This window comes from Portunus trituberculatus, chromosome 34 (genome assembly GCF_017591435.1).
Source record: "Portunus trituberculatus isolate SZX2019 chromosome 34, ASM1759143v1, whole genome shotgun sequence".
NCBI lineage: Eukaryota > Metazoa > Arthropoda > Malacostraca > Decapoda > Portunidae > Portunus > Portunus trituberculatus.
Genome location: NC_059288.1, coordinates 5,566,817 through 5,589,130, shown reverse-complemented (window position 1 = coordinate 5,589,130; position 22,314 = coordinate 5,566,817). Strand labels below are relative to the sequence as shown.

Here is a 22,314-nt window from a genome sequence, read left to right as displayed (position 1 = left end):
TAAAAATGACATTTAAGAGAGAGAGAGAGAGAGAGAGATTGTCTTGTCACTGAGTTCAGATAGATATAGATATGCATAGTAAAAATGACAGTTCAGAGAGAGAGAGAGAGAGTGTGTGGGGGAGGAGGAATGAATGTCAATGCATAGTGCTTACAGCCAGTGAGTACTAAGTAGAGACAGCTCACGGTGACAGACACAACATAACACAGTGACTTAACATCCATGACACACGGAGCTCACAGCTTTCATGAGATAAACCAACATCACGATACCAATTCATTCAGTCTCCAGTGATGAGTAATGCTGAATTCATCATCATTCGTCACATCCTGCTAATTAACGACCTTGAAAAAATTTAGAAGGTATGAACTTGGAAGACGTGAGAGTTAGGTAAATTAAAGTGAAGATGGAAAGTTTATACCTCCATATCAAAGAAAAAAAATATCCACATTATCATGATAGTCATGCTTGTTGTGCAAGCTGGAAAAGTACAGAGAGACAAACAGTAACCATCCAGTCATCACATTTTACAGAAGTACAAGCAAAACGTGGCCACAAGAGGAAATATTGATAAAAGTGACCATACGTCTGGCAGCCATACAGTCAGCTGATCTGGTGGAAGGTGGCGGTGGGCGAGACTGGAAGAAGTTTGAGTATTCAGTGAAATATTAGCAAAGTAGCAAGACGTGTGGCTCTAGACTCTCCCTCATCAAGCTGGGTAATACTTGTGTGGTGTGCGGGGTGGTGACAGGAGACCAAGGAAGCCTTATCAGTGTAGACAGACCGAGTATAAACCGCGGCATGTCATCGCGAAGCAGTCATTCCTCACTTGCCAAGAGCGAGTCGGCAGGAGCGGAGGAGATGCTTTCTCTACTCCGCCAGTCCCTCAAGTCATGCAAGATTCCGGGAGAGACAAATTTCGAGGCTTCAACTCCTCATGTGTTTGTCATCCTCGGGGCATCGGGTGACCTGGCCAAAAAGAAGATTTACCCGACTCTGTGGTGGCTGTACAGGGACAGACTAGTGCCAGAGAACACGATCTTCTTTGGCTACGCCCGCTCTGATCTGACGGTGGACCAGGTGAGGGCCAAGTGCGAGCAGTACATGAAGGTCAAGGAGGGTGAGGAGGAACGGTACCAGCAGTTTTGGACCCTGAACTACTATGTGAAAGGTTCCTATGACACGAGAAGAGACTTTGAACTACTCAACCAAGAAATGACGAAGGTGGGGACTGAGAAGGCAAACCGCATCTTCTACCTGGCTCTCCCTCCGTCAGTGTTCGAGCCGGTGACCTCAAACGTGAAGAAATGCTGCATGTCCCCTGGAGGCTGGACACGGGTCATCATAGAGAAGCCGTTTGGGAAGGATTCTGACTCCTCTGCCAAGCTGTCTGCCCATCTGGCCGGCCTGTTCAAGGAGGAGGAGATCTATCGCATTGACCATTATCTCGGGAAGGAAATGGTGCAGAATCTGATGTCTCTTCGGTAAGTTCAGATTCCTTTCGTTATCTGGTGTCTTCATCTTCTCCTTTTCCTGTCTTTATTTTCTTCTTTTCTCCTCTTCTTGCCTCATTTTTTTCTTTCTCTTATATATTTCTTCTTTTTTTCCTTCTTCCTTCCTGACTTTCTACTTTTTCTCTTCCTCCTCGTCTTCTTGCTTATCAACTTTCAACTTTTTCCCTCCTCCTCCTCCTCCTCTTCTTCTTCTTCTTGTCATCCTCCTCAAGTTACCTACGTTTTTTTTTTCTCTTTCCTCCTTCTCCTCCTCTTCCTCTATTTACCCGTCCCTTTTCTCCCTTTTTCTCTTTTCCTCATTCTCGCTTTCTTTTTCCTGTTCATCCTCTTCGTTTTCGCTTCCTTTCCTTCAATCTCTCTCTCTCTCTCTCTCTCTCTCTCTCTCTCTCTCTCTCTCTCTCTCTCTCTCTCTCTCTCTCTCTCTCTCTCTATGCACAGTAATTTTTTATGTAATATTCAAATGTTGATAATTTTGACGCATTTTCTTCATAAAATATTCTTGGCTGTCAGTCTAGCTTTGTGTTGCAATGAGAGAGAGAGAGAGAGAGAGAGAGAGAGAGAGAGAGAGAGAGAGAGAGAGGATAACGAAGAAGAAAGAACAAGGGAAGGTAAAGAAATGAGAGCGTGAAAGAGTAAGAGGTGGGAATAATGACATGAGTAATGATTTTAACTATACAGAATAATGATGTTTGATGGAGAGAGAGAGAGAGAGAGAGAGAGAGAGAGAGAGAGAGAGAGAGAGAGAGAGAGAGAGAGAGAGAGAGAGAGAGGGAACAGGATGAGGAAGTTATTATGAAAAAGAATGATAAATATACTTAATCTCTTTTAGCTCCACAACAAAGACGGATTACATAAAACACACACACACACACACACACACACACACACACACACACACACACACACACACACACACACACACACACACCACAGAATTGGAAAGTATATCACGTGATTGTTGAGATAACACACACACACACACACACACACACACACACACACACACACACACACACACACACACACACACACACACACACACACACACACACACACACACACACACACACACACACACACACACACACCAATAAATCTTTTCATCAGCAAACACTAAAGAAGAAATTGTTTTTGCTGATGAATGTCAGGAGGTTAACGAGAGAGAGAGAGAGAGAGAGAGAGAGAGAGAGAGAGAGAGAGAGAGAGAGAGAGAGAGAGAGAGAGAGAGATTACAATGACACTACCAAATCTCGTATTCTTAAATCCTTTGTTTTTCTCACCAGTATGTTTAAAGGTGCCTAATTAATCAGGTTCCAATATGCATTTTCCCCACTAACAATGCAGACTTCTTAAAACTACCACTGGAATCACGTACGCTTGAGTAACGCCCTTGAAAACCTTATTGATTTTCCCACATGGCTTGGTAGAATTAGAAACCCATATAACTTTCACGAGAGGTACAAAAGTTCGTAGTAAACAGAACGGCAACAGTAGTAGTAGTAGTAGTAGTAGTAGTAGTAGTAGTAGCAGCAGTAACAGTAGTAGTAATAGTAGTACAGGTGATGGTGGTATTGATCTAACAGATAAATTTTCCACATTCCAAACTTAATAGAGATCATGTTAAGTATTTCAAACGAGCTGGGTTAGCCTAAATTGGGTTTGGATAGGGCTGGGTTGGCCTTTGAAGGACTAGAAGGGGCTGGGTTGGATTCTAAAGGGCTAGGATGAACAGGGTTGGGCAGGAAAAGGGTTTATTTGGTTTACATAAGACTGAGAGTGGTAGAGAGGGCTGGGCTAAACTGAATATGACCGAGATGGGCTGGGTAGGGTTCATTTGGTCTGAGAAGGGCTGGGAGGGACTGAAAAATGTCTGGGTGAATGTAAGGCAGGAAATAAATATCTGAGTGTTAGAGAGACAGTAAAGATGATAAGATAAGAGAAAAGAAAGACGCGCACTGTAATGAAATGTTATATTTAGTGATTTTAAAGACTTGGTGATGTGAAGGAATGAATGTGTGTGTGTGTGTGTGTGTGTGTGTGTGTGTGTGTGTGTGTGTGTGTGTGTGTGTGTTCATTAATTGATTAACAGTACCTCGAAACACTTAGGAATGCCTCTCGTGTGTGTGTGTGTGTGTGTGTGTGTGTGTGTGTGTGGGAGAGAGATGGGGGGAGGCGGAGAACTTTGGAAATCCATACATGACCCCGTTAATACATACATACATACATACATACATACACAGGCACGTACTACATACATAGCCCTTGGCTGCGGTGATGGTGGTGGTGGTGGTGGTGCAAGTAGAAATGTAGAAACCGCAAGGTCTCTCTCTCTCTCTCTCTCTCTCTCTCTCTCTCTCTCTCTCTCTCTCTCGGGTTTTGAAAGGAAGAGGAGGAAGAATGGATAGGAAGAGAGGAGGAACATTAACAGAAAGGAGAAGAGGAGAACGAGGAGGAATATAAAAAAAAAAACGGATGAAGGGAAAAAATTTATGACTGGAAAAAGAAAATATAAATGACGGAATATTTTTATTATTTATTTTTTTTACTTACGTTCCCTAGCTCCTTCCTTCCTCCCTTCCATGATGTTTATTTATTTATTTATTTATTTATTTGTTTTGTTTATTTTTTTATTTACTCCTCCTTCTCACAGCTAGCAATATTCTTCCCTCATTACCTCCCTCCCTTCCTGCCTCCCCCTGTCCCTCTCTTCCTTCCTTCCTTCCTTCCTTCCATTCTTCCATCTATCTATCATTTAGTATCCAATCCTGTCTGTCTCCCCTTTTTCTCTTCCTACCAACAAACATTTATCCATTCTTTTTTCCTCAGCTAACAATCCTTCCTTTCCTCTATCTATCTATCTATCTATCCATCCATCCATCCATCCATCCATCCATCCAACGAAGTCTCTCTGACCCTTCACAACCTTACCAACCCTCCTTTCTTTCCTCTCTACCACCAATCCATTTCCCAACCATACTTTCCTCCTTTCCCTCCTTTTCTTCACCTTCTTCCCGTCACTCGTATTCTCAAACACTCCTGCGCTTCACCACTATTTCAAAAGGCTTTATTTAAATCTACACGAGTTTTCAAAAGAGTTCTCACAGTTCTAGAGGCAGATTGACAAGATTTCTACATTATTAACCACAGAAACACTGGAAAACCCAGCTAATCATCTCTGTGGGCTTGGAAAATAGTCATGGGGAAAGAGCAAGGCGTTTCTGATTACTGGCCTAAGCAATGACTAACGGGGATCTCAAGTATTGTTTGTTAATCTGTCACTATAATGTGTCTACTCTAAAGTGGCTCATGGGTCTCGGTTCGAATGGTGTTGCAGGGAATGCGCGGTTGTCAGATCTTGAGGAAAACCGCCAGCTATCTTTGTAACAATCAAGAAAAACAAGTATTATTCATATCAAATCAATTACGTTATCAATATGTTTTTAAATCCAGGAGCCATTTTCGAGTAGACAGAGTATAGAACCATTAAAAACACTCTTAAAATACCCAATACGCTTCTTCCACAGGTTCGGCAACAGAATCTTCGGACCCACGTGGAACAGGGACAACATAGCGTCTGTTTTGATATCGTTCAAGGAGCCTTTCGGAACACAGGGTCGCGGGGGTTACTTTGACAGCTTCGGCATCATAAGAGACGTCATGCAGAACCACTTGTTGCAAATCCTGTGTCTCTTTGCCATGGAGAAGCCTTGCTCGACATCCGCTGATGACATACGCGATGAAAAGGTAAGCACAGAGAGAGAGAGAGAGAGAGAGAGAGAGAGTGGGTGTGTTGCGGTGGTAAAATATATACGTTATGAGAAGATAAGGGATAGATAGATAGAAGGATTGAAAACTGGATAGATAAATTGTTTGAGAGAGAGAGAGAGAGAGAGATTACCTGTGTGTTTTGAAGGTTATGTTTGTTTCAATTTTCTCTCTCTCTCTCTCTCTCTCTCTCTCTCTCTCTCTCTCTCTCTCTCTCTCTCTCTCTCTCTCTCTCTCAATTGCACCACTGAACTAATTCTGCTTCTTTCACCTGCGGCGTCCTTGTGGGTGGTCAACTCTCTCTCTCTCTCTCTCTCTCTCTCTCTCTCTCTCTCTCTCTCTCTCTCTCTCTCTCTCTCTCTCTCTCTCTCTCTCTCTCTCTCTATATATATATATATATATATATATATATATATATATATATATATATATATATATATATATATATATATATATATATATATATATATATATATATATATATATATATATATATATATATATATATATATATATATATATATATATATATATATATATATATATATATATATATATATATATCTCTCTCTCTCTCTCTCTCTCTCTCTCTCTCTCTCTCTCTCTCTCTCTCTCTCTCTCTCTCTCTCTCTTTGTTGCCATGCCTCTCCAGGTCTTGTATTCACTTCTGCACGGTTGAGAGAGAGAGAGAGAGAGAGAGAGAGAGAGAGACTTCCCAGAAAACACCAGGAAGAGGAAATGTTTCTTATCGCTACCTCCCCCTCTCTCTCTCTCTCTCTCTCTCTCTCTCTCTCTCTCTCTCTCTCTCTCTCTCTCTCTCTCTTTCACACTTTGTAGCTCAAGTGAGAAGTTTAGTCATGATATTACTTCACTTTCCTCCTCCTCCTCCTCCTCCTCCTCCTCCTCCTCCTCCTCCTCCATTAACCTTGCATTCTGACAACATGAGGTTATTATCTTCACTATATTGTTTTCTTTCGTAAATTATACATAGCCCTCCTCCTCCCCGTCCTCCTCCTCCTCCTCCTCCTCCTCCTCCTCCTCCTCCTCCTCCTCCTCCTCCTCCTCCTCCTCCTCCTCCTCCTCTTCCACCTCGAAGCCAAGGTAAAGGTCTCTCTCTCTCTCTCTCTCTCTCTCTCTCTCTCTCTCTCTCTCTCTCTCTCTCTCTCTCTCTCTCTACATTATTGTCTTTCTATCCTTCCTTCCCTTCTGTTAATCTCTCTCTCTCTCTCTCTCTCTCTCTCTCTCTCTCTCTCTCTCTCTCTCTCTCTCTACATTATTGTCTTTCTATCCTTCCTTCCTTCTGTTAATCTCTCTCTCTCTCTCTCTCTCTCTCTCTCTCTCTCTCTCTCTCTCTCTCTCTCTCTCTCTCTCTCTCTCTCTCTCTCTCTCTCTCATTATTGTCTTTCTATCGCTTCCTTTCCTTCTGTTAACCTCTCTCTCTCTCTCTCTCTCTCTCTCTCTCTCTCTCTCTCTCTCTCTCTCTCTCTCTCTCTCTCTCTCCACTAACTTGTATTGAGAAACAGCTCTCTCACCATGACTGTTTTTGAAGGTCTCAGAGATTGAGTAGCCGGGTGTTCTCAAGCGTGTTTCTCCTGATGATAATGTAGGAATTTAGTTGGTCAGTCACTGGAACCATTAAAAACACCCTTAAAAACCTGTGATACTTCAATTAGAGCCTTTTCTAAGCAGTGGAAGTGCCGAGCGGAAATGTTTGATAATGTCCTGTCTTTCCATACAGTCATACACTTCCTTACTTCATTCTGTACCCTATCCTGTACCCTATCCCTCTTCACCACTCCAACACGCACCGTACCATCTCGCCATTTCTCGATCACCAAGACACTATTACGCGCATTCTCATCTCGTCTATACCTAACTTCATTTCACCTTACTAACTCACAACACATCCCCAACTCCGTCTCTACACCACTCCGCTTCACCACACCATTTCACCACGTACCCTACCACCTCACCACGCACGTTCACCACGCACGTTCCCATCCCGTCTGTACATCACCCCACTTCACCACACCACTAACCCATCTCACTACATCACAACACCACGCCACTTCACCACACCGTCACCTCATCTCACCACTTCACTACCACCACCACATGCCTTACAACACACTCCACCCCGTCAGTACACCACTATACTTCACCACACCTCACCACAACACGTCCACTCCTGCAGGTGAAGGTGCTGAAGTCAATGGATGTGGTAGGGATGGAGGACGTGGTGCTGGGGCAGTATGTTGGGAACCCTGAGTTGGAAGGCGACGGGGCGCTTGGTTACCTTGATGACTCCACCGTGCCACCCAACTCTTCCACCCCCACCTACGCCCTCGCTGTCACCAGGATCAACAATGAGAGATGGGATGGCGTGCCCTTCATTCTGCGCTGTGGTGAGTTGATGGGGGGTGTGGGGTTGAGGTGTGTGTGTGTGTGTGTGTGTGTAAGTGATTGTTAGTTTGCAGTGAAGTTGAACGAGAAAGTTGTTGGTCTGATACACTTTTCTTTCCTCCTCCTCCTCCTCCTCCTCCTCCTCCTCCTCCTCCTCCTTTTTTTTTTCTTTTCTTTTTCTTCCCCCCTATGTTTATTATGACTAAGCAAGGTTATTTTCTTTTTTGACTTTCTTCTTCCTACTTCTATTCTTTGCGTTTCATTCATTCATTCATTCATTTATTCACTCCTACCATTCTTCCCCTCGTTCATTCATTCATTGCTATCATCATTTATTCATTCACCCTTCCTTCCTTCCTTCCTTCCTTCCTTCCTTCCTTCCTTCCTTCCTCCTTTTATTCAGCCTTACCTTTATTCTTTTCTTTATTCATTTACTCATTCATTCTTTCATTAATTCACTCTTTCCTCTATATTCCTTTCCTCATTTAGCCTTACCTTCCTTCCTTCCTTCCTTCATTCATTCATTCATTCATTCACGGTCAAACAAACAAGAAAGTCAATGACAAAAAAATAGGAAAAATCTTAAACTTGTTTCCTACTAGACTAGTTTGGAGAGAGAGAGAGAGAGAGAGAGAGAGAGAGAGAGAGAGTAGGAAGGAAATTGAAGAGTAGACAGCAGCGGCCAAGAGAAGAGGAAGAGGAAGAGGAGGAGGAAGAGAAAGCTAGCTAAGTGAGGTTGAAAGGGGAGGGAGGATGGGGGGAGATGATAGGGAGGAAGGAGATAAAGTGATATAGTGGCTTGTGTTTTGAAGTGGTGATGGTGGTGGTTATGGTAGTAATGGTGGTAATGGTAGCAATGGTGGTGGTAGTGGCGGTGGGGGTGGGGGGGGGGTGGGGGTGGGGCTGGGGCTGGGGCTGGTGGAAAAGAAGGTCACTGGTTTCACAACTACTACTACTACTACTACTACTACTACTACTACTACTACATCTACGTATTACATGTATACTTATGTTTTATTTATTTATTTATTTATTTATTTTTAAGGTTTTCCATAGAATTCTACAAAATTGGTTTGCTATTTTGAATTTCAGACTAATTTTTTTTTTTTTTTTTAGTGTGTGTGTGTGTGTCTGTTTTGCAATCTGGCCTTGTGTGTGCTCTGTAATGTGCATTGCAACACTACACACACACACACACACACACACACACACACACACACACTTCTGTCTTTCCACTCTTTGCACAAGACTTAAATATTCTCTCTCTCTCTCTCTCTCTCTCTCTCTCTCTCTCTCTCTCTCTCTCTCAGGCAATGCACAGACACGCATACATACAGTCACCTTAATAAACCAGTCCACAGATTCACCAAGGTTCCATTCACAGGCAAGGCTTTGAATGAGAGGAAGGCCGAGGTTCGCATCCAGTACAGAGACGTTCCTGGTGATATCTTCCACGGTCAGACCAAGAGGAATGAGCTGGTGATTCGTGTCCAGCCTGGTGAAGCTATTTACTGCAAGGTGAGGGAGAGAGGCAGGGTGAGGCTTCTTCCTTCCTTCCTTCACTCCTTTCTCATTCCTCCCTTTATTCAGTTTTACCTTTATTCTTTACTTTATGCTTTCATTCAGTCATTAATTCACTGTTCCCCTTTTATTCCTTCATTCATTCAGTCTTACTTTTCTTCTTTCTTCCTTTGGGTATTGTCTTGTTGCTTCATTCTGTCTAGTGTTGCAGGCATTTTCTTTTTCTTGTTTTGTGTGGTATCTAGGAGAGAGTTTTCCTTTTAATCTCTTGTGTTGATTGAAGTTTTGATTTTCCATTAAAGTTTGTCTCCCTATCACTTCTTATCCTTCTTCTCCTCTTCTGATCTGTCTCATTTTACTTCATTCAGTCATTCTCCCCCATATCCTTTTCTATTTTACGTCTTCCATTTCATTCAATCCTCCTCCTCCTCCTCCTCCTCCTCCTCCTCCTCCTCTCCTCCTCCTCTCAATTTATATCATCACTTCTATTTCACTCAGTTCTCCTCCTCTAATCTATTTCACCTTCATTTTATCCTGTCCTCCTTCTCTAGTCTGTTTCACTTTTCCATTTCATTCTGTCCTCCTTCTCTAGTCTATTTCACTTCTCCATTTCATCCTGTCCTTCTCCTTTAGTCTATTTCACTCTATTTCATTCTGTTCTCCAGTTTGTTTCACTCCTCCATTTCATCCGTTCCTCCTTACCAATCTGCTTCACTTCTACCACCCACTCCTCTAATACATTCTACCATACTGACAACCCTGTAACATCCCATCCTTGCAGGTGATGACCAAGACTCCAGGGATGTCCTTTGGCTTAGAGGAGACAGAGCTGGATCTGACTTATGGTGACCGGTACCGAGGGGCCAAGCTACCTGATGCGTACGAACGTCTCATCCTGGACGTCTTCTGTGGCTCCCAGATGCACTTTGTTAGGTTAGGATGGCTGGGATGCACATGTGGTTGTTGCTGTTATCATGTGTTGTGTGTAATCCATGTACATTTGTTGGATTAGAGGTGTGATTTCCTTGTAACACTCTAAGGTACATTCTGATGCATTCTCTCACTCCAAAGCACCCTAGAATATTTCCACCTTGCTATTCTGCCACATATACCCTGACATATTCTTGCACCCTCAGATATCTTTAAATGCTTCTTAATACACCTTTTTCCCTGTCAAGACTTAGAGGATTTTAAAATATTCACTCCTTTTCTCCTTTGTGCACCCTGCAAGAGATTCTGACACATTATCTCACACTAAAACATCCTGAAACACCTTGGAATGAATATCTTCACCTTGCTACACTATTAGATGCACTCTTATCCATTTTTGCACCTTCAGATACCTTTAAACACTTCCTTTTCCCCTTGCTACACACTCACACACACCTTTACACATCATCACACATTTAGACACCTTTAAACACTTCCCCTCACCCTTACTACATCCTCATGCAAACCCTTACACATTGTCACACTGTTAGATAAGTTAGATACCTTTAAAAACTTGCTATCTCCCTTGCTACATCCTCATACACACCCTTACACATCATCACACCCTTAGACACCTTTAAACACTTCCCCTCGCCCTTACTACATCCTCACACACACCCTTATGCATTGTCACACCCTTAGACCCCATTAAACACTTGCCGTCTCCCTTGCTACATCCTCACACACATCCTTACACATCGCCACACCCTTGGATAACTTAGATACCTTTAAACACTTGCCCTTGCCCTTGCTGCATCCTCACACACACTCGTAGACATTATTGCATCTTCAGACATCCTTGAATACTTTCTAACACACTTCTTCCCCGGCAGGAGTGACGAGCTGGCTGAGGCTTGGAGAATATTCACCCCTCTCCTGCACCACATAGAACAGCAGCACCCCAAGCCCATCCCTTACACATATGGCTCTCGGGGCCCAGTCGAGGCCGACGCCAAGCTGGCCGAGAACAACTTCATTTACTACGGCTCTTACAAGTGGACCAAACCAAGTCAGCTGTAGAGGAAGTGTTTGTGAGGTGTTGGGGGTGTCTTGGGTGTGTTATGGCTGTGTTTAACCAAGCCAGCTATAGAGGAAATGTTTGTGAGGTGTTGGGGGTGTTTTGGGTGTGTTATGGCTGTGTTAAAGCAAGTCAGAGGGTCATAAACACACAGAAGGGTGAAAAACAGTCATGAAACACCAACAAAACTTTTTAAAAAACATGCTGAAGGAGAAACATCAGATTTTCACATCTAATTCTTTGTTTTGTCTTTTCTCTGGATAAAAAAAAAAAAAAAAAAATGAGGGAGAGAGAAAAGAGAAACATCTAAAATCTATCTTAAAGCCTCTCTCAAGACAAGTCATTTAACATCCCATCTTGTCTTATCTCATCAAAATGCACAGAGACACATGAAACTCCAACATCTATTTGAAGCTTCTCTCAAGACAGAGTATTTAACACCATGTCTTGCCTTGCCTTATGATCAAAACACACAAAAGAGAAAGAACCTTACTTGAGATATGCAATGAGGGAGAAATACACATGAAATTCCCATATTTACTTGAAAGCATCCATTTAACACCTTGTCTTGTCTTGTCTCAGGATCAAAACACACAGAGGAGGGCTCATGGTTCCCTCTTTCCGTCCCTTTAGTTGCCTTCTACAGCACATGGGATAAAATTATTCTAGTTTTCTCTCCTGACCAGTGAGTGTATGTCAGACTGTCCTTCTTTATGTTGAGAGAATCCATTAAGCCAGTCAGTCTCACATCCCAGGAAAATTTAGCCAAGAGTAAGTAGAATACAATGCAGTTTAATAGCAAGACCTGACAGCTCTCCTCATTGAAATCCCTGTCTATCTGTCTAACACCCCAGTGATAGAGCCAGCTGACAGTAGGTAAATTACAAGTATGATAGCAAGACCTGACAGAATCCTCAACATTATGACAGATGCAAGACTGAAAGAGACATGTTTCTGTCTGTCAATGGGTTCAGTTCATAGTGAGTGTCTTGTGTTGGTTACTATAGTTCACTTCCTTGGTATTCTCAGTTTGTGTAGCAATCAAGACTCCTGGTAACAGTGGCATCTTGTTGGGTGTTCAGGTCATTGCCTCCTGTGGGTTACCTGTTCAGTGTCTCGGTGCTTCCATGATGCTGTGAAGGTTCCAAGTTCTCAGTGAAGCAACACAATGAGGGTGCTGTTTGTGCTTCATTCCTGGGTGTTTTTATAGTGACTTAACCAGTGACATTCCCTTTTGTTTTCCACCAGAGACAGAGAAGAAAGTTAGTTAGCTTTTAGGGTTCCCAGTGAAAATACAGTAAGAGTGCTATTTCTGCTACAATGCCTTGTGCTACATTCCTTAGTGTGTTTATAATGACCATGACATTCCATCTTGCTTTTCACAAGAGACAGAGAAAAGATATACTAGTTTGTTATAAATTTATAAACCAGAAGCAGTGCTGTTTTATGTAATATTCCATAATGCTTCTGTAGCAATGTGACTATGGAGGAAGAAAAGAGAGAGAGGAAGAGAGGCAAGTAGTTTGGATAAAGAAAAGTTTAGTTTGATAGAAGAAACTAAAAGGAGTTACTTCTATATTAATGTGACTTTGGAGTTATTTTCTGTTGAAGAGAAGAGAAAATAACATGTAGGTTTGAAAAAAAATACATTTTGTTTCTCACAGTTAAGGAATTAGTGCTTCACAAAGTGTTTCCCGCAGCTGCTGCCGGATGAAGAATTAACACCAATTAATTTAGTATTTAAAGCAGAGGTGAAGGAAAAAATTCGTGAAACAAATATGATATGATGAATTTATAACTCTGACAATTAATTATTCAAAAGAATGGCTCTACTCATCCTCTCCTAATGATCACTGGAGTACAAAATATTGAGCTGTTCTCATTGCCTTGAATGTTACATGACTGCTGAGTGAGTCTTGAAGGGAAGGAATTCATGTTGTTATTTATTCAATATTTATGCACCGTGATGTATTTGCAGTATTGTGTCAACCAATGTATAGGTGAAACATTTATATTCCTGCACTCACTTCATTGTTGGAACGTTACTGTGATGGTAGTGGAGCTAAATGTGTGTGTGTGTGACTGATAAAAGAACACAAGAACATAAGGATTGGCGCAGGAAGCCAGGATACCTACACATGGCAGTCCCTGTAGGAAACATGCCCAGCTGTTTCCATCCCTGATGTGTGTGTGAAGTGTGCTCAGCCTTGACAGTAACAGTGTCCACAATAAGTTGTAATCAAACCTTCAGTCAGTTTGGTGTTGAGTGTCACACCACTTAGTGTCTTTGCAGAGGTGTAAGAGGCAGCCGAGGTGTCTTGTCAACCTGATGTTTGGGCTTCCCTTATATTCTAGGGCTGAGTTATAACAGTGTCTGGCCTTAACTTGTATTGTGATGCAAGGATAGACGGAGGAGCAGACAGTTTACGTTATTGCAGGATTGACTAGAGCACATTGTATATCAGGTTGTAGTTCTAGATTATTAAGTTTTTTTTTTTTTTTTTTTTTTCATGTTTACGCACACACACACACACACACACACACACACACACACACACACACACACACACACACACACACCTTTTCTTCTTTCTAAAACTGCATCTCATCAAAACCTTATCTCCTCTTGTCTCTTTTTCTTTAAGTTCGCAAGTTGTATCATGAAACACATTACGTTAAACACTCCTTGCATAGCTTTTAGTCTGTATCACAAAGAACAAGATTAAACTCCACATTCCTTTACATTCCTTGCTTAGTTCTTAGTTTTCCTTTAAAGTAGAAAGAGCCCTGAGGTGGAGATGAGGGAAGGAGGACAAGGATGAGATGTAGATGAAGAATATATTGTGTATTTTTTAGACAAGGTGTAATAATTTAAAGGTTGTATGCAATCTTTTATACCTTGTTCTGTGTAGTTCTGTCAGTTTGTTCTATCTTATTCTCTGCACAAATGTTCTTCAAGGTGTGTTGTGTCCAGAGAGGCACATATTGTCATAAGTGTAGTGTATCATTGCTTTTTGTTTGGTGGGGCTCTATTTAGCTTTGCCATTCCAGCTGTACTTGTCTGTTTGTCTCTGTTTATTGATCCATCCACCCCTTCTTTCACTCTGCTTGTTCATCTGTTTATTAATATATTTATTTGTTTGTGCATGTATGTATGTACCTGTCTCTCTATCTATCTGTCTGGTTACATATATTCATTGATATACCTATCTGTGTCTATCAATCCATACATCCATTTATCTATTCTATTTATCTCTATCTATCTATCTATCTATCTATCTACCTTTATCTATCTCTATCTGTCTATATCTTACCATCCTTTCTCTCTCTCTCTCTCTCTCTCTCTCTCTCTCTCTCTCTCTCTCTCTCTCTCTCTCTCTCTCTCTCTCTCTCTCTCTCTCTCTCTCTCTCTCTCTCTCTCTCTCTCTCTCTCTCTCTCTCTCTCTCTCTCTCTCTAACCTAACCTAACCCACCCCCAGTGTAGCGGAATGGCTAATCCACACGTGGCTGTGTTGCTGCAACCTTTCCATGGTTTTGTTGGACTTGTGGAATGAGGAGCATGACAAGGTGGTCTTTTTTCCTGAACTTTGGGTGTTCTTTTGATGTTACCGGGCTGTGTGTCACCTCCAGATATTCTTTACTGAGGCAGGACAGAGAGAAGCATTCCAGCTGTCCTAAATGTTAATAGCAAACAGGATTGTATTTTGTTTATGGGATTTTTTCATGTATTCATTTATTTATTTATTTTTTTTTAAGCTCTATATGATTTTGTTTGGTTTCCTAATAGTAAAGGGACGAAAAATAGGTTTAAAAAGGAATTGTTAAATATTTGCGTCTCTAAATAATGTTATTCTGATATGTTTCTGTACCAGGCTGACAATCCTTCACAGGGCAGCACACACACACACACACACACACACACACACACACACACACACACACACACACACACACACACACACACACACACTGAAAAATGATATGCGACAGCAGGAGCATAATTGTTTTTTCCCAGTAAAACCAAACTAGGCAAACACTCGTACACCATCCACTCCACACTCTTTTTGTCTGTTCCTGATAGCTCCTGATAGACAGTCTCGTGGCGCTCCCTACCACTTCCTACCACACCCCAGAGCTTGAGGAATGGTAAAAAGTTCTCATGCTCATCTGGATTGACTTAGCTTCCATTCCTCATCAGCGGCAAGACGTGAATGGTAGTTAAGGTCATTATGTTGTTAACTCCTTCAGTACTGAGACGCTTTTTTTACCATGAGTTTTTTGGGTACGATTAGACGATTTTATTTACATTAGAAAGGGTCTATGTGGGTCAGAAGATTACTGGCCAGATTCTTCACTATTTTGATCCTCCACATAAGTATCTGAAGCTGTACAAAATCGACAAATACTAAGCAGAGTAGATAGGGAATGCGTTATGGTATTGAAGGGGTTAATTACTCCAACAAGCAATTAGTTCATATTATGTTTGTATTTGTATTGTCTCTGTGATAACGAGTGACGGTAATGTTCACAAGACAGTTTGTACGCGAATAACCACAAGTTCAGGAAATATGTGTGTTTTCTTTCTTCCTGAAACGATTAATTCTTCACAATCTTCTTTATCAGAGGCAAAGTCTAAGAAAACTGCGTTGCTCAATCCAGGCATTTCCTTGCTTGAGTCTCACAGATTGACGTGTATTTCATGTGTACTTTCACTTGTTGAACTGTGATTCTGATTAGATGTAGGTGTCTTAAACTCTTGATTACCAACGGAAAGAGCTGTTTTTCCCTCATTCCTTATCAACGTTATACAACAATCAAACTCAATCCGTGTATTTCATCCTTGATTCTCACAGGCTTGCTTATATTTTGGTATGACATTTCACTTGTAGGACTCTTTCATGTTCAGGGAGCTGCGTTGCGTAGTTGGTTAAGGCGGCTCGTGTTCGAATCCTTGCCAAATCTAATTGTCCGGTGGGAGATGTAGCGTTCTCCCGTTAATCCCAGCGGTGCCATTATGACCTAAGTGTTGTGGCGCCTAATGTGATAATTTCCATTTATTGTTTTTCTTTTCTGTTCATCGCTAAGGCTGAACCATCGATGCTTCACAGGCCGAGCAGAACACGCATGAATAAGGGCCACTTTTTAATTGACACCTCTGCTGCTTTCAAAAGGCTGTATCTAAGTGGTGGGTTTTTAAGGCTGTTTTTACGGCTACAGTGACAGATTAAGACACTTTCTACATTATGTAAAGGATAAACACGAACGAACCCAACCAGTGGTTTTGAAAACAGTCGTGGTGATCGAGCAAGCAAAGCGTTTCAGAATTCTACAGGTTTTAGCAAGTTGGAGCGAATCTATTTAACCTAGGACGACTTTCCCGTACACTGTCTGCAATCTCTTACAGAACAGCATCCTCTCGCTTAAGATATCACACTTAAAAATGTGCAATGAACAATAGAGACGCTGTGAGTGAAGCAGTTAAGACGAGGCTCGAACCAAATGAACCTCAGAGAACGTGGAGGAAGAGGAAGGACGAAGGAACACCGGCTCAGTTCCCATCCAGACTTTGATGTGGGTAGACGCATTTTTCTTGACTTCAGTAACCGGTAAGACTTTTCCTCAGGTGTTCATTGCTTCCCCCATGTGCTGTATATCTTCCCTTTGATTCCCCCAGATGAAATATATAGCTAGGACTAATAATCTCGGTGGCCGTGAAAAATAGTCGTAGTGAGAGGAAAGCGATTCTGATCACGTGAATGTTACCGGTGTTCTTAGAAACGCTTTGTTCTTTCACCATGACCATTTTCAAAAGCCACAGATGATTAACTAGATTCTCAAGATACTTTTTTCCCTTCATGATGTGTGAATCTCATTAATCTGCCACCATAACCGTTAAAACACCCTTAAAGACTCCTAACTTCGTCTTGTAAGGAGGGGAGATGCAGTGCGGAAGTGAAAGTGGCCTGTGGTTCGTCGTGCTGAGCGTCCTGCGAGACGTGAGGACACCAGACAAGGCACGCATTGCCTCTGCCCTCAGTGTCCTGTGTCACGGTGCCGCCGCGTCGCGCCACATGTCTGCCAGCGAATGGAAGTCGAAAGTGGCGTGTTTCAGTGCGTCTTTTCGGTGAGTATTAAAATGTGTAGCAATGTTGTGGTGGTGGTGAGTGTGGCGTGGTTTGTGGTGGGCGACTGGACGCGGTGATTAGACGTTTTGCTTTTTTTTTTTTTTTTTTTTTTTTTTTGTGGGGGAAGGGGAGGGATTGTGCATGTTAATTACGGTGGCGTGCCATTAACTCCTTCGGCACCGGGACGTATTTTCATCTATAGTTTTAAGTGTGATTAGACGATTGCATTGACATTATGAAGGGTCTATGGAGGTCAGAAGTTGAATGGCCAGTCTTCACTACTTCATTCCCCACGTGAGTGTGTGAAGCTGTATAAAATCAAATAGTAACCAGAATGAGTACGTAAATGTGTAATGGTACTGAAGGGGTTAATCTAGGTAATGTGTAATTTCTCTGGATCTGGTTCAAGTTTGGTAAGGATGAACTGATTGATTCGCTGCCAAACGTAAATGTATTCTTCTTGTAAAGCATTCACTGGTGCTCCAAATGTTAACTTTTTTTTTTTCCACAGGACCGTTTACCATGACAGTGGAGGTGGTGATCATCCTTCAGTACTGCTCGAGTTGGTGCGCTAGTTTATGTAGCTGCAGGGACAGACGCGGCTTTCTCATCGCATTATGCTCTGGTGTACATGCTCATCGCATTATGCTCTGGTGTCCATGTACTAGTAAAATGGTGTACAGCTGTGATAGGTCTCTTGCTTATATAATTTTGCTTAGATGTAATAAAAAGCATGCATATACATATACATATTTTTGGTATTTGTGTTTATCACATATATATATTACAAGTGAAGAACATTTAATTGTGAAGTTTCTAACAGATGGTGCCGCTTCCTGTGACGGCGTGGCGAGTTGCGTTGTGTGGCACTGTCTGGAGCGGGAGGGTGCCCACGTCACTAGTGGCTCACCTCACCTGGGTGGGGCCGGCACTCCTAGGCGGAAAAAGTAATCACGTGTCGCCTGTTCCGAGGGTAGAAGTGAAGACGACGACCAATGCAGGAGAATGAAGGATACGAACAGGAGGGTAAAGTGTAGGAGACCGATGCAGGAGCGAGTGACAACTGGAATACGAACAGGAAGAAAGAAAGGAGACGTGCAGACTGCCTGCATATATGGTGTAGTAGTAGTGTACAAGTAAAACTAGGCAGGTAGATAGAGGTAATTAGATTGCAGGTAAGGTTTTATATAGTATAGAGGTGTAAAAAAGGTTAGTAGTATAGAAAAGGTGTAAAGGTAAAGTATTAAAAGAAACGGTTTGTTTTGTCCTAATTTTTATTATATATATTTGTAATTTTAATAAATGCATCAATTAATTATTTTTTATACACGCACGTATTTTATCAACTATTTTACTACTTTCGCTCTATATATATTTGTAATTTTAATATAAATGCATCAATTAATTAATAATTATATACATACACGCACGTATTTTAACTACGCACGTAGTTAAAATATTTTACTACTTTCTGCTGAGCCTCTTCTTGGTGGTGGTTGTCCTGATTAAAATGTTTGAGTACTTTAAGCCCCTTGCAGAGTAGTATATATATAATATAGGTAGGTGGTGGTGACTACTCGCATAGTAAGTACAGTTTCATAACGATGCCTCACTGCGAAGCAGCCGCCAAGGAGGGAGGATGCGTCCTAGAAGTACTAACGATAAATAAATTACATGAAAATTACCCGACAAATAAATTATTACATTATAAAATACTGGACTTTTATTACCCAAGGACTCTTGGTAATAATAATAGAATTACCAAGGAACTACTAACAATAATTACATTAACTGACAACCATTGGTTAGTTCCTACCAGAGCGTACACTTACGCCATCCTACTCACCAGACAGTATATGCAGGTCCCATCAATCCATCTGAAAAACGGTGACGAGTCGATTCCTGCCTTTAATAACCAATAGTAGAAAGGTCCCATCAATCCATCTGCAAAACGGTGACTAGTCACTTCCTGCCTTTAATAGCCAATAGTAGCTAAAGAAATAGAATCCGTATTACATACACCACTAGAAGGCACGCTGACCGTTACAGTAGTATACGACTCTTACATCTCACGAAGGAACCACTACATTTGTAGAAAAAAAGATTTCATACTCGTCACGAAGCAAATTCCGTGCCATCTATACCCAACACAGGACGGGCTGCCTACTCGTTGGGAGGGATCTTTGACCGTGTACCTGCAAAACACACCGTCTATAATACCAACACAATTTAATTCAAACAGCATGACCGCTCGCTCACCACGTATATCAAAAACAACCTGCAGCAACAAACTTAAACTCAACGCCGTGTTACCTGCGTGTCTCGTGTCAGTACGGTCATCAGCGCTGCAGAGAAACGCCCACCACCGCTGCTGTACGTATACTCGCGTGACAGGGCTGGGAGGGATAGACAAAACTTACAGCTACCATCCTACTTCCACTACTCATCCACTACACACGAATAGCAATAATCTCACGTCAATTACCGATAAACCGGATACACACATGAATCACCTTACCGAAGTGTAATACAGCAACACACGACTCCGTTCCTCCGGCCGTATAACGAAGGGCGGAGGCGAAGGGGAACGGGCGACATACCACTGCGGACATTACGTGACATCCCCACAACTCAGTATCTCAAAATGGCGACGGTCTGAAAGGAAGGAAAACCAATTGTTAACGCTTTCATACTTAATCACTTGTATTGATCATGGATAAAAGATAAATAAAATAAACAGACAATAATTCTTGATCTTAAATAAATAAAGTCGGTAAATTCATACTTACTTAGGTTCCTTTCACAAACCCTGGAAATCCAAGAAAGAAAACGCTGGAGACTCTTACCATGGTTGAACAGGGTACTTCTAATGCCACACCCTCTCTCCGTCAAGTCCCGATCAGCACTGGCGACTGGCGAAGGAAACACCGAATCCAAGATGAGATGAAGCCAACTGGTCACTGCTTCGAATCGCCAAATTTCTGAAGCATACAAATGGATCCTATAATGTCTTTTTTTTTTTTTTTTTTTTTTTTGTGTCTTGGAGTTTTGTGGCTTGCGTGAGGAATATAGCCGTGATTTTGTGAGAGTTTGCATATGTTTAGAAGGTTATAAAGGTTAATTTTCATGTTGCTTATTGAAGGTAAACAACTGGCTTCACTATCTCGAACCACTGAACACTACTACTATTATTTTTTTTCTATCTCTCGTTAATGCAGGTATTTTTCCTTTATTTCTATCCATTCTTTATCTCTTTCTTTTTCAATGCTTCTTGTTTGTTTCTTCCATTCTCTATCTCTTTATCTCTCCCTCTCTGTTTTCTATCTACGTGCTAGTCTGTCTGTGTGTCATTTCTTTATCGTCTCATTTCATTTTTTATACCTGTTGAGAGAGAGAGAGAGAGAGATTTTGTGTGTGTGTGTGTGTGTGTGTGTGTGTGTGTGTGATGCAACCTAACCTCCTTCCTACAGCATTTCACATCTACCTCACTGTCCTATCATCCTTTATCAGTCTGACACTCACTCGTCACCCGCTACACGTCAGTCACCCTCGTTTTAATGCATCTGCCCCCCCTCATCCCCCCACAGGCCCCCGTTCCCCCTCCTTCACACACCTGGCCACGTTGCTAAGGTGATTTGCTGTGTCACTTTAGCTCTGATAGGAAAATAAATGAAGGACTGCAGGTATGTAAGTGTGTAGGTGGATAGGTGGGTAGGTAGATGGGTAGATAGGTGGGTAAATAGGTTAGGTTAAGTTGGTAGGTGTAGTTAAAAAGGGGAATCATCATTTAAATGGGTACTTCTTCTTTCGAGTGGTTTAATGGTGATTGAGACTGTATAAAGTAGATAGATAGATAGATAGATAACGGTAACAATAAAATGAAAATGAAAATAGACCAATGAAAAGAAGATAAAAAGATAATAATGTAAATTCTACTAAAACAAGCAATTTAAGACACAATCAAAAACAAAACGAAAAAAAAGAAGAAAAAGAAATAGAAAATGGTGTGATACTAACCCAACAACAACAACAACAACAACAACAACAACAACAACAACAAACAACTCAAATCAAACAGAAAAAAAAAAGAAGAGAAGAGAAAATACGACACAACGAACAAACAAATAGATAAAAACAAAACAAATAGATAAATAAATCAAACAAACCAAACTCGAATCAAAGAAAACATGACACCTTGACCTAAAAAATAGATAAAAAAAAAAAAAAAAAAAAAAGGAAAACGGGTAATGATAACAAAAGTAGCACATTATAATTTGGGCTGACCACACAGACGGAGACGAGTATATCTATGCAAGTCCACGGCCAGAGTGCAACCTGAATATCTCCTTAATTAGCCCAATCTTGTCCAGAGAGAGAGAGAGGGGGGGGAGGAGAAGTTTATTTATGGTTGAATGAGTGATTGGGAGGGATGGAGGGAGAGAGGGAGAGAAAGAGAGAGATAGAGAGAGAGAGAGAGAGAGAGAGAGAGAGAGAGAGAGAGAGAGAGAGAGAGAGAGAGAGAGAGAGATAAGGCAGTACAGCAATACACTTCAAATCCAGTTCTTATGTGACTCAAATTTCAAGACGATGCTTTCCTCAGGTGTAGTCGAGTGAGCCACATCATGAAACATTCCTGTGCTCAGCTTCCACTAGACCCAAAAAGCCTCTAGTTGGAGTGACACGGGTTTTTCAGTTTTCTTCTATGATTCTAGTGGCATATTATCAAGATTTCTGTAACATTATTATGACAAACACTTTTAATAACCCCCTTTATTTCATCCCTAGTTGAAATGAAGTGTTTTCAAGAGTGTTTTTATAGTTCTAATGACAGATTAACAAGATATCTTTGGTATTAACAGGAGAAACACTCTTGAAAGCCCTTTTGATCATCTATCGATAAGGCCTTTAAAAATAGTACAAATAGTCGGGGAAGGAACACGAGTTTTTAAGGATGCTTTTTTTATGGTTTCAGTGACAG

General features: G+C 41.5%; 3 protein-coding genes across 4 annotated transcripts; 2 read left to right on the top strand and 1 right to left on the bottom strand.

Annotated features, from left to right (window-relative positions):
• Nucleotides 1–599: 599 nt before the first annotated feature.
• LOC123512722 (glucose-6-phosphate 1-dehydrogenase-like) lies at nt 600–14,420 on the top strand. The gene is made up of 6 exons (XM_045269279.1): nt 600–1,484; nt 5,039–5,258; nt 7,474–7,684; nt 9,067–9,200; nt 9,985–10,136; nt 11,027–14,420. Exons 1-6 carry the CDS (start codon nt 802–804, stop codon nt 11,211–11,213), a joined length of 1,587 nt encoding a protein of 528 aa, XP_045125214.1. The 5' UTR covers nt 600–801; the 3' UTR covers nt 11,214–14,420.
• Nucleotides 14,421–16,146: 1,726 nt separating this feature from the next.
• On the top strand, nt 16,147–18,449 carry LOC123512723. The gene is made up of 4 exons (XM_045269280.1): nt 16,147–16,817; nt 17,143–17,335; nt 17,848–17,902; nt 18,160–18,449. Exons 1-4 carry the CDS (start codon nt 16,781–16,783, stop codon nt 18,343–18,345), a joined length of 471 nt encoding a protein of 156 aa, XP_045125215.1. The 5' UTR covers nt 16,147–16,780; the 3' UTR covers nt 18,346–18,449.
• A 456-nt stretch (nt 18,450–18,905) lies between these two features.
• On the bottom strand, nt 18,906–20,317 carry LOC123512724. Of its 2 annotated transcripts, XM_045269282.1 has the most exons (6): nt 20,183–20,317; nt 19,855–19,991; nt 19,639–19,732; nt 19,449–19,531; nt 19,183–19,280; nt 18,906–18,991 (listed from the first exon to the last, which is right to left on the bottom strand). In XM_045269282.1, exons 2-6 carry the CDS (start codon nt 19,946–19,948, stop codon nt 18,983–18,985), a joined length of 378 nt encoding a protein of 125 aa, XP_045125217.1. In that variant the 5' UTR covers nt 19,949–19,991; nt 20,183–20,317; the 3' UTR covers nt 18,906–18,982. The 2 variants fall into 2 exon arrangements, with proteins under 2 accessions (XP_045125217.1, XP_045125216.1); XM_045269281.1 differs by lacking the exon at nt 18,906–18,991 and having other exon boundaries at nt 19,073–19,280.
• Between the last annotated feature and the right edge of the window lie 1,997 nt (nt 20,318–22,314).

Bases quoted from the DNA above. Each gene is read 5' to 3' on its own strand.
- LOC123512722 (XM_045269279.1), top strand. From the start codon at position 802: ATGTCATCGCGAAGCAGTCATTCCTCACTTGCCAAGAGCGAGTCGGCA. The intron at 1,485-5,038 runs GTAAGTTCAGAT...CTTCTTCCACAG, and splicing joins CAGAATCTGATGTCTCTTCG to GTTCGGCAACAGAATCTTCG. The intron at 9,201-9,984 runs GTGAGGGAGAGA...CCATCCTTGCAG, and splicing joins GTGAAGCTATTTACTGCAAG to GTGATGACCAAGACTCCAGG.
- LOC123512724 (XM_045269281.1), bottom strand. From the start codon at position 19,948: ATGTCCGCAGTGGTATGTCGCCCGTTCCCCTTCGCCTCCGCCCTTCGT. The intron at 19,532-19,638 runs TTGAGTTTAAGT...TGTGTTTTGCAG, and splicing joins GACACGCAGGTAACACGGCG to GTACACGGTCAAAGATCCCT. The intron at 19,281-19,448 runs GTATGAAATCTT...ACCGTTTTGCAG, and splicing joins CGGAATTTGCTTCGTGACGA to ATGGATTGATGGGACCTTTC.
- LOC123512723 (XM_045269280.1), top strand. From the start codon at position 16,781: ATGTGGGTAGACGCATTTTTCTTGACTTCAGTAACCG. The intron at 16,818-17,142 runs GTAAGACTTTTC...TCGTCTTGTAAG, and splicing joins TTTCTTGACTTCAGTAACCG to GAGGGGAGATGCAGTGCGGA. The intron at 17,903-18,159 runs GTGCGCTAGTTT...AGTTTCTAACAG, and splicing joins CTTCAGTACTGCTCGAGTTG to ATGGTGCCGCTTCCTGTGAC.